The following is a 13,894-nucleotide window of genomic DNA, read 5'->3' on the forward strand; positions in this document are numbered from 1 at the left end:
GTCTTTTTCAGCGGAGACACAGTCCTCCTCAACTGTGCAACACTGTTCCTAGGCTCGGTGTGACCAGAGCTATTTAACAACACTGGCGAACATCGGATGGCAAATATCGAGATAACATCGTCGGTTGTTCCACCCCCTGCTGACACCATCTGGTAACACTGAACAACAGACCAGATCTGCGGACAAAGCAAAGCAGTAAATATTAATTTAATCCGAATCCGATTCCCGACACCAATTGGCGGCCTTCAGCTGCTGCTTCTGCAGTTGAATTGTATTTTTTTTTTTGCTTTTCGTGTCACCCGAAAAGAGTTGAATCCGCTGATCTAGCGAATAACGGTGGCAAGTAACTGTAATAACTGCGTGTGTGCACAGTGCTAGTGTTTTAGTGTGCGAGTGTGTGCGTGCGAGTGGGAACTCCACAAGTGTGCGAGAAGGCAAATCAAAATAAGAAAAGTGCCGCCCTGATGGAAATTAATATCGCGAATTACCAGCGAAAACGCAGCGAAAGTTGAGCCAAAGTGCTGCGATTAATCAGATAGCGGGTGAAATAGTGGGTATTACGTAAGAAATCAATGGATTCCGGGCTGCATTTGCCCAAAAAAAGAGGAAGCAACATCGAAGCGCTACTTTTATTCTCCTCTTTTTTCGATGATTTCATTCGCAGTGACGACACACAGGCACGCACACACCGAACGCCGTATCTGTGTGTGGGTTGTTTGTTGAGCTAAAAAATATAATGAATCCTCACGATACATTCACTCGTTTCATTTTTTTTTTTTGATTATTATTCATCATTATTTATTAATTTCTTTGAGTGTGAATATCGGCGACTTTGCGACGCCAGTTGCTGATTACGCCCGCTCCCTTCTCAGGGCAACTTCCCCACCCCGGGGATCTTGCACTCGAACTCAAAATCGAGTGGAGTACGTAGGCAGGAGCGAACAGAGCGTACAAAATCAAGAGCTCAGTGGCGGCCGCAAGAATTTCTATTTGTCAGTGGGGAGGGGGGTTATTGCCCAGATTCTGCGAATCTAATTGTCTACTTTATAAACATCTAAACCAACTGTAACTTGAAGTAAAAACCAATTTTACCAAAGCAACGTTTAGCTATAAAAAAAAAATGAAATCCTGAGTACGCCGCTGGTTTAACCAGTACGCCCACATGTGGGCGGCCCAGATGTGCCTCGTTTTTGGCCCAATGGCTGTGGGCGTCCATCCGTGGTTGAAACTATGCGCTGCAGATGCTGTTTACTCAGGCGGTTTATAGTATTACGAATTTGCTAGCTAAAAAACTGATTAAAACTACGACTAAGTGGACAACTCATAACTTTGATATTCTGTATCTGGGTGTATAAACGATAATCGAATGAAATTATTAAAAGTTATTCATACATGTACATATGCAATCGAAGGGTATATAAACATGGGTTTAGCCGTTTTTTAGTTTGTTTTCCTTTCGGCACACGATCTGCTGCAAATCAAGCTCTGCGGTGTGTTTGTGTTGGTTGTGTTGTGTGTGCGTGGGCGTTTAAAAATAGCCGACCAACACAACACCAATACGTATACGTAATCTGCAGCCCTTTTTTTTCCCCGTATCGTGCATATGAAATATGGAATTTTGATTCGAGTCTTGAGTGGATGGCTTGGAGTGAGTGATTCATGTCGTTTTAGGCGGAAAGGAAACCCAACGAAGCTGACTCAATGACCACTCATTGTTCGTTCGGCCTTTGTTTACATTTTGCCAGGAGCCAAGAGAGCGAGAGAGCGTGCTAACGGAACGTGCTCGAATGAGTAATTCGCATTGCATTTGACGTTTATCGAAAGCTCTCTTCCTTCCGCTTTTTTCCTGTTCTTCTTTTCGGAGGCCAACAAAAAACAACAAAAGCACGCACTCACACCCACACACGAGTTCGTACATCAGTCGCTTGGTGTGTGTGTGTGTGTTTGTGAGATGAGTCATCTGGCCAAGTTGATGAGAAAATAAAATTAAACATTAAGGTAGAGCGAAAGAAACAACAACAAAAAGGGGGCAGATGTGCGGCCATTTGCTGTTGTTTGTTGTTGCAATAAAGAAAAAAGCAGGGCACGCGGAGAAAGCAGTGCTCAGCAAGCAGTGTAGTCAGCAGCTGGACTTTTACATACACCGGCGTTCGTAAAAATTGCAGCGAAATCGAAGAAAATTAAATTGTGTCTGTAAAATAAATAAAAAATGAAGTCATACAAAAAAAATTAAAATTATATAGGTAGCATTAGAAATCTAAGTGAACCAGGGATGACTTTTATTATAATTTCTGCCTTTACTGTAGTTTTTGTGCTAAATCTAACCATTTCAATTCACTTACCATTGCAGCCGGCGCACAGAAGCGACAGAGACAGAGCGCACATAGCACCTGGCACACCCAAGGATATCCGATCCTCCTGCATCCCGAATCATCCACAACCTGCACCAACCGCTAACCGCTAAAGCCATGATCCTCGAGAGAAACCGGAGGAGCCAGCTGGCCCTCCTCACGATCGCAATGCTGGCAGCCATCGCTGGACAAACGGATGCCCAGAAGGCGGCCAAACTGACGGCAGTGAGCACCTGTGCATCGAAGGAAAAGTGTCACACCTGCATCCAGACAGAGGGTTGCGCCTGGTGCATGCAGCCGGACTTTAAGGGCCAGTCGCGGTGCTACCAAAACACCAGCTCACTGTGTCCGGAGGAGTTCGCCTACAGTCCGATAACGCTTGAGGAGATTCTAGTGAACAACAAACTAACGAATCAATACAAAGCTGAATTGGCGGCTGGTGGCAGTGGCATTGGCGTTGGCATTGGCGCTGGCATTAGCGGTGGCTCCTCCATGTCCTCCTCGGGATTCAGTTCCTCCAGCGGATACGAAGAGTACTCTGCCGGCGAAATTGTCCAAATCCAACCGCAGTCCATGCGCCTCGCATTGCGCGTCAGTGAGTATCAAACGATTGCATCATCCATGCCCTACATACCAATCCCTTGCTTTCTTATCAATTCACCTTAGATGAGAAACACAACATCAAGATTAGCTATTCCCAGGCGGAGGGATATCCAGTGGATCTCTACTACTTGATGGACCTCTCCAAATCCATGGAGGACGACAAGGCCAAATTGTCTACGCTGGGCGACAAGTTGTCCGAGACCATGAAACGCATCACCAACAATTTCCATCTCGGTTTCGGTTCGTTTGTGGACAAGGTGCTCATGCCCTATGTCTCGACCATTCCCAAAAAGTGAGTATGACCTAATTGGAAATAGTTCTACAATTTTGCTGATTGAAGATGCCAGATGCCGTCAGTTGATGGTGCATTTCTTCAAGGCTTGTTAAATTATTGTATTTATATATTATTATACAGCGTATTTGACTTCTTACAATTTTGGTTTGTCTATTGTAGCGTACAATAGCCCCTCTAGTCATGACGATGTGCTTATGATTCAAATAGCGATTCAAATTAAGTTTATTTTTAAGTGATGCTACTTTCCGAAAACTCTGCGATAGTCATATCCTATTCGTCAGCGCTTTTCCAGCAATTCCGCTTGACTTTCGAAAAAAAAAAATCAAATTGATAATGTCAGCAGTGACCAATGCCTGGTTATCAACATAGAATTCCAAAACTATTTCCTTTTGCTAACTCTAGAACGAAATACATAAATTCCTAACTCATTGGCTCTCTAAAATTGAAAGTGCAGCTCAACAACAGTCTGTGTATCCCCATGCTGCTCTCTATGTCGACTTTTGAGCTAATTTTATCTAATTTAACATACCACATACAGCCGCTAACTTTGTTAATTATTTATATACTTACGAACACCAACAAACAACATCAACGCTCGACGGAATCGAATCGAATCCATAGACTCCAGCATCCATGCGAAAACTGCAAGGCTCCCTATGGTTACCAAAATCACATGCCACTCAACAATAACACCGAAAGCTTCTCTGTAAGAGACGATTAATGTATACTGCACCCGTATAAACCCATCCACCTAATTGTGCCTGCTTCCCCATATCGATATCAAATATGAATAGATGAAGATCCGTAGGATTTTCCTATGTAATATGTGCATGTTTCCCCATTATCCCATTTGCTGGCCCTATCCCATCTATGGTCATTCCCATTGCACCTTCTAGTTTAAGTGCTACTCCTAAGTGTTTGTCTATAGTTTATGCGTTGTACGCTGCCGGATCGGGCTATCGCTGATCAGCACATTTTGACATTTTTATCCACTCTCTATATAGCGTATAGCATATAGCATATAGCATATAGCATATAGCATATAGCATATAGCATTTACATATATATTGGTATCGTATCTATATCGCAAACTATCTGCACTACTCGATGTTGTCATTTATTTATATACTCTTTTGTTGTTTCTCTATTTCTTTATTTCATTGTGTACTCATCACTATCTTCATATATAAATCTGGCCTATATAAATTGTACATGTGCATTTGAATATGACCCGTTGTTTGGCTCGAAATTTGAACAAATTGTAACGATACTACGGAATCTAAACCAAAATTAGCCTGGTGGAGCCGTGCCCTAATTGCACAGCAACCTATGGCTTTCACCACCAAATGGTCTTAGATAAGAATATAACCCAATTTACTGTAAGTGGTCAAGATCAGCACCCCAAAACAATCGGATTCGGAATTATCGCAACCGCATCCGAAGCATTTAGCTTCAAAATTCATGACCTAACATTGTTCATATTTCAAGTTTTGCACCTTTCACATTAGCACATTGGTTATTGCACGAGAATGTATTATTATGATTTTTTGTTTGGACGCCTGCTCCTTAACTCTGTGATGTATTGTAGCAAACACCACATAGTCATCTAATCTAGCATTAATGTTGGTTATGGATAATGGTTACATCTTTTTTGCATGCATGCTGGTTTTTTGCTTGGCTGGTTGTATATGTTTGTAGTTTGGACTCTTATCTGCTGACACACTCTGAAAAATGTATTCACATTCTGAATTAAAGAACCTGGCAGGCAACATTATTAATAATATATATTGTGATATGCAATATGTTTTCACGTTCTATCTCATAATGATCTAGTTGATCTTGACATATAAAACGATCGCTTTTCATTCATTTTCCAAATATGGAATTCAATGCCCTTAGCTACTTAAGCCATTTGCTATTAATCACCGACTGGCTGTATGTACATATACATATATCTTATCGTAGTATGGAAACATTTGCTATCTTTAACTAATATTGATAGACTGACTGCTCAAGGTATAAAACATTTTGCTAGAAGAGGAGTATTCCTGCTTGAAATAATCCGACATTTCCGTCAGAGTGTGTCAGCTTGCATTGTAATACGAATCCATCAAACTAACCGAAATCTCACAAAAACATACGCATAACTAATCGTTGGAATTTTTCTGTCTCTACGACAGAACGAGGTGAAGAATGCCACAGTGTCGGGCAACTTGGATGCTCCCGAAGGAGGCTTCGATGCCATCATGCAGGCCATTGCCTGCCGATCGCAGATCGGTTGGCGGGAACAGGCTCGTCGGCTGTTGGTCTTCTCCACGGACGCAGGCTTCCATTATGCTGGCGATGGCAAATTGGGCGGCGTGATTGCTCCAAACGACGGCGAGTGCCACTTGGGTCCCACGGGCTTGTACACGCACTCGGAGCTGCAAGATTATCCCAGTATCTCGCAGATCAACCAGAAGGTCAAGGACAATGCCATCAATATTATCTTCGCCGTCACTGCCAGCCAGCTGTCTGTCTACGAAAAGTTGGTGGAGCACATCCAGGGCTCCTCGGCGGCCAAGCTCGATAACGATTCATCCAACGTGGTTGAATTGGTCAAGGAAGAATACCGCGTAAGTGATTGCTCGAGATTTCAGCACATAACTCTGTTAAATCAACACTTTATGCATGCAGAAAATCTCCTCTTCGGTGGAGATGAAGGACAACGCCACTGGAGACGTGAAGATCACCTACTTCTCGTCCTGCCTGAGTAACGGACCCGAACTGCAGACCTCTAAGTGCGACAACCTGAAGGAGGGCCAGCAGGTGAGCTTCACAGCCCAGATTCAGTTGCTCAAGTGTCCCGAGGATCCGCGCGACTGGACACAGACGATCCACATCTCGCCCGTCGGCATCAACGAGGTCATGCAAATCCAGCTGACTATGCTGTGCTCGTGTCCCTGCGAGAAGCCCGGCTCAATTGGATACCAGGTGCATGCGAACAGCTGCAGCAGCCACGGCACCTCCATGTGCGGCATTTGCAATTGCGACGATAGCTATTTCGGCAACAAATGCGAGTGCTCAGCAACGGATCTAACATCGAAATTCGCGAACGACACTAGCTGCCGGGCGGATAGCACCTCGACGACGGACTGCTCTGGTCGGGGCAATTGCGTTTGCGGCGCCTGCGAATGCCACAAGCGACCAAATCCCATTGAGATCATATCCGGAAAGCACTGCGAGTGCGACAACTTCAGCTGCGAACGGAATAGGAACCAGTTGTGCTCGGGTCCGGATCACGGCACCTGCGAGTGCGGCCGTTGCAAGTGCAAGCCGGGCTGGACGGGCGCCAATTGCGGCTGCCAGGAGTCCAACGATACATGTATGCCACCTGGAGGTGGCGAGGTCTGCTCCGGTCATGGTTCCTGCGAATGCGGTGTCTGCAAGTGTACGGTTAACGATCAGGGACGCTTCTCGGGCCGACATTGCGAGAAGTGCCCAACGTGCTCGGGCCGGTGCCAGGAGCTGAAGGACTGTGTCCAGTGCCAGATGTACAAGACGGGCGAGCTGAAGAACGGCGATGATTGCGCCAGGAACTGCACTCTATTTGTGCCCGTGGGCGTGGAAAAGGTCGAGATCGATGAGACCAAGGACGAGCAGATGTGCACATTCTTCGACGAGGACGACTGCAAGTTCATGTTCAAGTACAGCGAGCAGGGTGAACTGCATGTGTATGCCCAGGAGAACAAGGAGTGCCCGCCCAAGGTTTTCATGTTGGGCATCGTTATGGGCGTAATCGTCGCCATTGTCCTGGTGGGTCTGGCCATTCTGCTGCTGTGGAAGCTGCTCACTACGATCCACGATCGGCGGGAGTTCGCTCGCTTCGAGAAGGAGCGCATGAACGCCAAGTGGGATACGGTAAGTTTAGCTAGTCCGCCCATACATACCTCTTTTCCAACCTCGATCATCATTTATTTTTCTTTCTGACTCGCAGGGTGAGAATCCCATCTACAAGCAGGCCACCTCCACCTTCAAGAACCCCATGTATGCGGGCAAATAGATTCGCTAACTAACTAAACACTAGGGAATTATAACTAGTGTCGTTCCACGGAACGACCACTGTCTGTGCTTGAACCGGAAATCAGAAGGAACCCCAACCAGCCAATCAGCCAAACTTAATCAAACACACCAGCAACAAATCCGCACCACCTAAAAACCAAGCAACCAATCTTCAGAACCGATTCCGACACCGAAATCCCGAACACATCGACGTAGCTGCTTTGCCCGGGTGCAAAACCACTGAAGTCAACTGCCATTGAAACGCGTTCTAAACTAAGTCAGCCCTATATATACATATATATGCATATTTATATATACATTTACACAAGAACCCCGCCGTGGGGCAGCCTTTATACATTGCGTATACTTAACGAGCAAACGATTTGTGCCTTGCAACATATTTTAGACTAAATCTATACGTATATGTGTATACAAACAAGTAAGCAGACAACGCACAGCAACAACGCGGAGCCAAGAATCGGAAAAATTGAAAAAAGAAAATTAATTAAACCAGCCAAGAAATGAACTACGAACGATAGTTAGATTAATGATTTTTGTATTCTTTTTCTCGTACCAATAGTATCCAAGCCAGCGCATGAATTTGTATTTTATTTTACTCCTAATTTGTAATTGCTTTTTTGTGTTTTTCGACCTAATTCTAATTGTTTTCATCGAGCCCCATTTATTATTAACTGCAATATAGCGGATGTATTTAGGCTCCTGAGAGAGCGAGATAGAGAGATCCTGAGAGATCAGAAGTCAGAATCGGGATACTTAACTTATCTGCTACCCTCCCAAAAACGGTCGTCCTTCGTAATGCCAAACCCACGTCTTAATGTTTTTCTATTGTTTTTTTAAAGCTAACTTTACAATTAATATTTAAGCAATTAACATTTAAGCTTGTAATTGTTAATTTCGAAATGCAAGAGTGCCCCGGGAACGTTTTTGTTTTTCTGTAAGATCTTTTCATTTTTATTTTTGTATGTTTTATTTATGGAAAACGAAAGCGTGGCAACACGGGAAATTGCTCCTTGTGTGTGTTTTATTTAACTGAATTTCGATCATTAATAGTAAAATTAATACTACTATATAAATACATATTTTTTGCCATTTGTACTGATTACTGATTAACATTTAAAGTAATAATACAAAACCAAAACGAAATGAAACGAAACTTTTGTATAAAAAAACATTTTGAGTAATTTTATTGAATGATAAACCAATACAAAAATATGGTGGAAACACTGGCAATATGAAAAAGATGTGGAATTTAAATTGTTTGACGCTAATTTTAGTAAAATAAATAAAAAGAGAAATACATATTTAGTGTGTCTTATTTATTCATCGGATGGAAATAATGCGAAATTTGAGTACAGAAATGTGGATCAATCGTTTACAAGTTATTGTTTCTTATACAACATGAGATAAAGTACCTAGCATCAATGCAAAAGGGCATCCGAGAATTATTCAATTAAAACTCCAATACACAAGCGAGCTGAGTTCGAGACTTGCTGGACTCACTGCATCCCCCGAGGAATCTCAGTGGCTCAGTGGTCTTTCCATTTGCTCATCCAAACAGCTTTCCCAATGGAGACGAACTCACTTTCCGACAGCATTCTGCATTTGATTCAAAAATGTCAATGGAACATCGGATGGCATTATCGAATGTGTGTGTGTGTGTGATTGTGTATATAACATTCTATAACAATCTGTATATATCGTTGTATACATGCTTTGTTATTCAATTGGGTTGTGTTTTCGAAACAAGTCTAGGCATTTTTACGTACTAAGTAGTGTTAAAATATATACGGTTACGGATCGGGATCGTAGCAGCACTTCTACATATATACACGATAATATCGAGGACGAGGTCCCAGGTTCCATTTGGATGGGCTCCAGCTGCCACGACTGCGATTGAGCGGCTTGGTAGGTTGGCATGTTGGCTGTTGGCCTGTTGTTGTAAATTGGATTGGATTGGATTGGATTGAGTGTCTGGCCTAACATGTTGGCCCGTTGTTTTGTAAATTGTTTGGCTTAAGTACAACTTGAGGTTGGTGTGTCTCTTGTCTTTCGGATCGTGAAATTTCCGGAGCCTGTTCCGTTGGCGGAGAGCCGTGGGCTCTTGGAGCGTTGCTCTCCACACCGTATTATTTCGCTTCCGTGGTATCGCAATCGCAGTCGTTAGGCCTTACAGCAGCTGCAGCTGCAGCAGCAACAGCGACAGCACATTGGTATTAACACGACGGCCAGGAGGCTGGGAAAAGCACAAGTGGCTGTCACCCAAAACACCAGCGAGCTACCGCACTCACCAGCACCGGCTGTATTCGGCTCCGTTGGCGGGGGCAACGTTTCAGTGAAAGATGAGGTCTGCATCGGGCGCACCCTTTTGGTGCTTGAACTTGTGCTTACTGGGCTTCTGGTAGTAGCTCTGGGTAAAGTTTCGATGCTGCGGCGGCATCAGCGACTCCTGGTAGTCCTCCTCCTCGATGCGCTCAGTTATGTTAAGCGTGAGGCGCTTGACCTTCTCCTTCTCCTCGCGTAGCATCTGCTCCTGCCGCATTAGGTTGGTGGCCAAGTGCGAGTCGGATGGCGCCACAAACGACTTAAATTGTTGCTTTCCACCCTTGTGGCCGCGCACCATCAGCACAAAGGGCACAGATGTAGGACCAGAAGCACCAGCAGCCCCAGCATCGCTACCACCCGCACCGTCGCTGGATTTGCCGTTGCCATCTGGTGAATCTGCACCTGGAGAGCCGGGCGTTCCGTCCTGATTGGCAGCCGCCTTTGAGATCTGTGGCGTATTGTTGGTCCCGGGGCCGATGGTCTGAGCACCTGTTATTTGATCGTACGACTTTTTTTGCAGGCGCGCCATCATCGGCACAGGTATGTCCTTGGCCGTAGCCTTGATCGGCTCCTTAAGCCGTTCTTGGTACGAGTCTGTGGTCATTTTGTCGTACAAGTGCTCGAACTCTAGGTCCTCCTTAGACTTTTCTGGCGGCGGGGGCGGCGGCAGCGGTGGCTCCGCCTCGTTCTCTGTCCACTCGTTGCTCTGGTCCGGCTCTTGGCCCGACATCTGGCGCTCCCGCTGATCATTCGATGACCCAGAATCCTCATCAGTGGCCTGGCAAAGTAGAAATCAGACATGAAATCTGTTGTATGGTGTATATATTTTTTTTAGTGGAAATACGTACGCCCTCGTCTATCTCGCTTATTTCACTGATTGTGCCCAGCGACGGATCCTGAGGATTATTGGTAGTCTTTAGCTGCGGATAGAGCTTCTCCTGCAGATTATCAATCGCCGCCTTGGCCTGCTCTAGACTCTTGTAAATCTTCAGCTTGGGCCGCACATTGAGTAGACAGTCGCGATAGGTGTGATCCATTAGGATGGGGAACAAATCGGAGGTGTTCTCCGTCTTGCTGAACACGGGATGGGATTTCTTGAACCAATAGTAGTGTTGGAAGAAGACCAGGAAGTAGTCCAGTCTGAAAAAGGAAGGACAGCTTTAGTAGAATCAGAAGCCCAACTTCGTTGAGGCTGACCAGCTAAGATCCCACTTACTTTTTTCGCGTGGCCTGGCTGGTGAAGTAGGGTGCACACGTGTCCAGTAGCATACAGGCAAGCTTCAGTCGGAACAGGCTATCGGGCGGATCCAGTGGCGAGATGACATTTTGGTCATTCGATACGCCCAGCGAGATGATGGAGTACAGCGTATTGAGAATGTGCGTGGACTCCACCAGCTTGTAGTTGTACATCTCGCCCAGGTACTTGGCCATCGCGATGCGCCGCTGAGCCATGCGTGGCGAATGGATCTCGAGGCCAGCGCGGATATCCTCAAACACATTATCGATCACGATGGTAACCGCTCGTGGCTGATAGGAGCTCAGTCCGGATACGAGATCGGCCAGGCAGCGGATGAGCTGGAAGCGCAGCAGATACGCCTTGCTGAGGCACTTAATGGCATAACAATTCGTCTCCGGATCCTGCCAGTCGATGCGGCGCAGCATTTTGATACAGCGATCAACGTTCTGCTTGCAAAGCTCCTCGAAGATCAAGTAACGGATGTACTCATGCATTGCCGGCCGAACCATGGCCTCTCGCTTGGCCGATTCCGGCGGCTTTACCAAATAGTACACGCTCTCAATCTGCGCCGCATGTCGCGAGTCCATTGCCGTGGCTGTTTTCAGGCGCAGCATCTGGTCCAGAAACACATTCATCAGCAGACGGGCATCCCGGCAATTGTAAAGATACACGCCGCTGACTTCCACAAAGGCACAGGCCATCTCGATTTGATGATGCTGAAAGTCCCTTAGCAGCATCTTCAGACATCCTAAGGCATCGAACTTCTTAAACAACCCAAACTTAACCAGTTCGCCAATGAATCGCACGATCTTGAGCTTCGTCTCGATATTCAGCTGGTTCTTCTTGTGAATGTGCCACTTGAACTCCTTGCGCAGCAGTTCGGCCAAATCGGCGGCCACATCGGTATTGCACATATGCACAATGGCCACGAAGCGGGAGAGATAGGGCAGGATATCCAGACGCGTACGCTGCACCGAGAATATCGTACGCGTCAGCTTCTTGCGTTGATGCTTGGTGTTGAAGTTGAGCAGGAACTCGATGGCCGCCGAATCGATCAGCTCCTTGTTCACACAGTTGAATAGGTTGACCAGGAAGCCATCGAACTGCTGACGCATTTGGTTTTGGATCTGGGTCGGATTCTGGTTGAGCTGACTTTGCTGCTGCTGCTGGCGACCCAGTTCCATCAGAGCGTTACCCATCTTCTGCGGCTTGAGATCCTCCGCAGAGGAAACTGGCGTTGGCTGCTCTTCGATTGGATTTTCCGGAGTCGTATCCGAGGTGGTGGACGGTGGATCATCTAGATCCATTTCGGCATCTAGATTGGCATCGATCGCTTCTTCGGTAAGCTCACTGGGCTCCTCTAACGTTTCCAAATCGACTTTGGGTGCCGAAAAGTTTGGCAGAAACTGTCTCAAATCGGGCAAATCCGTGTAGAAGGCTCGGGTCTCCTCGTCGCCCCACGGATCGAGCACACCGAAGGAGGCACTGTCCAGCATGTTGTCGATGACTGTGCCCGGATTGCAACCCTCAGACTCCTTGGCCAACTCGGGCAGTGGTTCACACAGCAGTTCCGACAGTGATTGGGCGGAGGCCAGAAGCTTATCGAATCCGGCCTGCATCAGTTCACACTTCTCGCGCTTCTCCGTGGATATCTCACCCTTGCACTCCATGGTGCGCCGTATGTTCTTGGTCATGTTCATCAGTTCGGCCTGCTCGGCCAGGACATGCTTGCACAGGGCCTTGAAGTAACCCTTAAGCATGGTGCGCAGATTGAGCTGCTTGTCGGCAGTCAGGAAGTCGGATTTCGGCACCTCCACTCCGTATTTGGTGGCCAACTGTTGCATCTTTTGCGGCACTAGGCCGGCGTACTCCTCGCCGCAGTGCCGACAGAATGAGAGGATGATTGAGAAGTTGCTGTGGTCATCCTTGTCCATGGCAATCAGGTGCACCAGGACAACACCCAGTTGGGCCAATCCGGGCTTCATTTGGATCACACCAGAGCTGATTAGTTCGGCAAACAGGCGAAGATCCACGCGCAGTTTGCTCGGATTGCCAATCTTCTCGGTGGCCTTGATGTTCAGTGCCTTTTGCCACGCCTCCAGAAAATGGACATCGAAGTCGGCATATGTGCAGTGCAGCCGGGAGGCCAGCGTCACCACCGCCGACACATCCGTCATTTTCAGCTTGGCCTCGACCAGCGCGGCGCATATTTCCGAGATGTATTTGCTCAAATTTAGAGCGGATATCTCACGCAATAGTCCGTCCAGCTGTGTGGCCGTGAATAGCTTCAGTTTCTTGACGAATGCCGTGTTCTTTTTGAGACTGGAGTCCAGTTTGGCGAAGTACTCCTCACCGGGCAGCTCGATTGTGGAGTTTTGCAGGCGCAGCTGTCGCTTGCTCTCGATCTTGTCGCGCAGCTCGCTTATGAACTGTTGCAGCTCCTCGCGCTCTTCGGCCTCCAGGGCACTGGCAGCAGCCGCGTCCACATCTTCATCCGCATTTGCGTCCGTGTCGCCGGTATCGATGTCGTTGTCGTTGTCACCCTCGGCAACATCATCTGCCAAATCTTTCCTCGACAACGGCGGTGTGGACACCTCGCTGTCTGTCGTTGCGGAATCGTTGGCTAGCATGGCGCTGGTGGCAGTTCCGTGAACGGAATCACGTTGGCGGGACTCGATGCGCGGTGGCTATGTTTTGAAACTCGATCTGCTGGCAAAGGTATGCGAATCGGGAACTATTTTGTTCTTGGAGAGCTAAGGCTGAGCGTGATTGGGCATACTTTTTTATGTGAAATAGTCACCTTAGGTTGATCAGTTGCTGGAACTGTTCCGACAAATTATATATTTGCTAATTTGTTCTTTAAATAACTGTCATTGCTTTGTTTTTCCCACGTTTTTCCGCCACGATTTTCATGCGGGTGGGTTGGGGAGGGCGATGTTTTTAATATTTTTTTTATGATATGTTATCGATAAGAACAGACGTTTTTGTCTGGGCTCATTGTTACTCGATAGCACTGGCGCTTGC

The 13,894-nt window shown here is 46.6% G+C and overlaps 2 protein-coding genes across 7 annotated transcripts; one reads left to right on the forward strand and one right to left on the reverse strand.

The window, feature by feature from the left end:
- Positions 1-49: 49 nt before the first annotated feature.
- Positions 50-8,612, forward strand: LOC6725410 (integrin beta-PS). Of its 4 annotated transcripts, none has more exons than XM_016173597.3 (7): positions 50-195; positions 2,351-2,946; positions 3,018-3,246; positions 4,544-4,628; positions 5,430-5,864; positions 5,926-7,149; positions 7,226-8,612. In XM_016173597.3, exons 2-7 carry the CDS (start codon positions 2,469-2,471, stop codon positions 7,289-7,291), a joined length of 2,517 nt encoding a protein of 838 aa, XP_016038486.1. In that variant the 5' UTR covers positions 50-195; positions 2,351-2,468; the 3' UTR covers positions 7,292-8,612. The 4 variants fall into 4 exon arrangements, with proteins under 4 accessions (XP_016038486.1, XP_016038487.1, XP_016038485.1 ...); XM_016173598.3 differs by lacking the exon at positions 4,544-4,628 and adding an exon at positions 3,871-3,955 and having other exon boundaries at positions 51-195; XM_016173596.3 differs by lacking the exon at positions 4,544-4,628 and adding an exon at positions 3,871-3,955 and having other exon boundaries at positions 134-339.
- Positions 8,607-13,884, reverse strand: LOC6725411 (regulator of nonsense transcripts 2). 3 transcript variants are annotated; one of them, XM_039296281.2, is made up of 4 exons: positions 13,671-13,884; positions 10,850-13,576; positions 10,482-10,773; positions 8,607-10,411 (listed from the first exon to the last, which is right to left on the reverse strand). In XM_039296281.2, exons 2-4 carry the CDS (start codon positions 13,498-13,500, stop codon positions 9,641-9,643), a joined length of 3,714 nt encoding a protein of 1,237 aa, XP_039152215.1. In that variant the 5' UTR covers positions 13,501-13,576; positions 13,671-13,884; the 3' UTR covers positions 8,607-9,640. The 3 variants fall into 3 exon arrangements, with proteins under 3 accessions (XP_039152215.1, XP_016038488.1, XP_039152214.1); XM_016172863.3 differs by having other exon boundaries at positions 10,850-13,614; XM_039296280.2 differs by having other exon boundaries at positions 10,850-13,579; positions 13,650-13,884.
- Between the last annotated feature and the right edge of the window lie 10 nt (positions 13,885-13,894).

This window comes from Drosophila simulans, chromosome X (genome assembly GCF_016746395.2).
Source record: "Drosophila simulans strain w501 chromosome X, Prin_Dsim_3.1, whole genome shotgun sequence".
Taxonomy (NCBI): Eukaryota; Metazoa; Arthropoda; class Insecta; order Diptera; family Drosophilidae; genus Drosophila; species Drosophila simulans.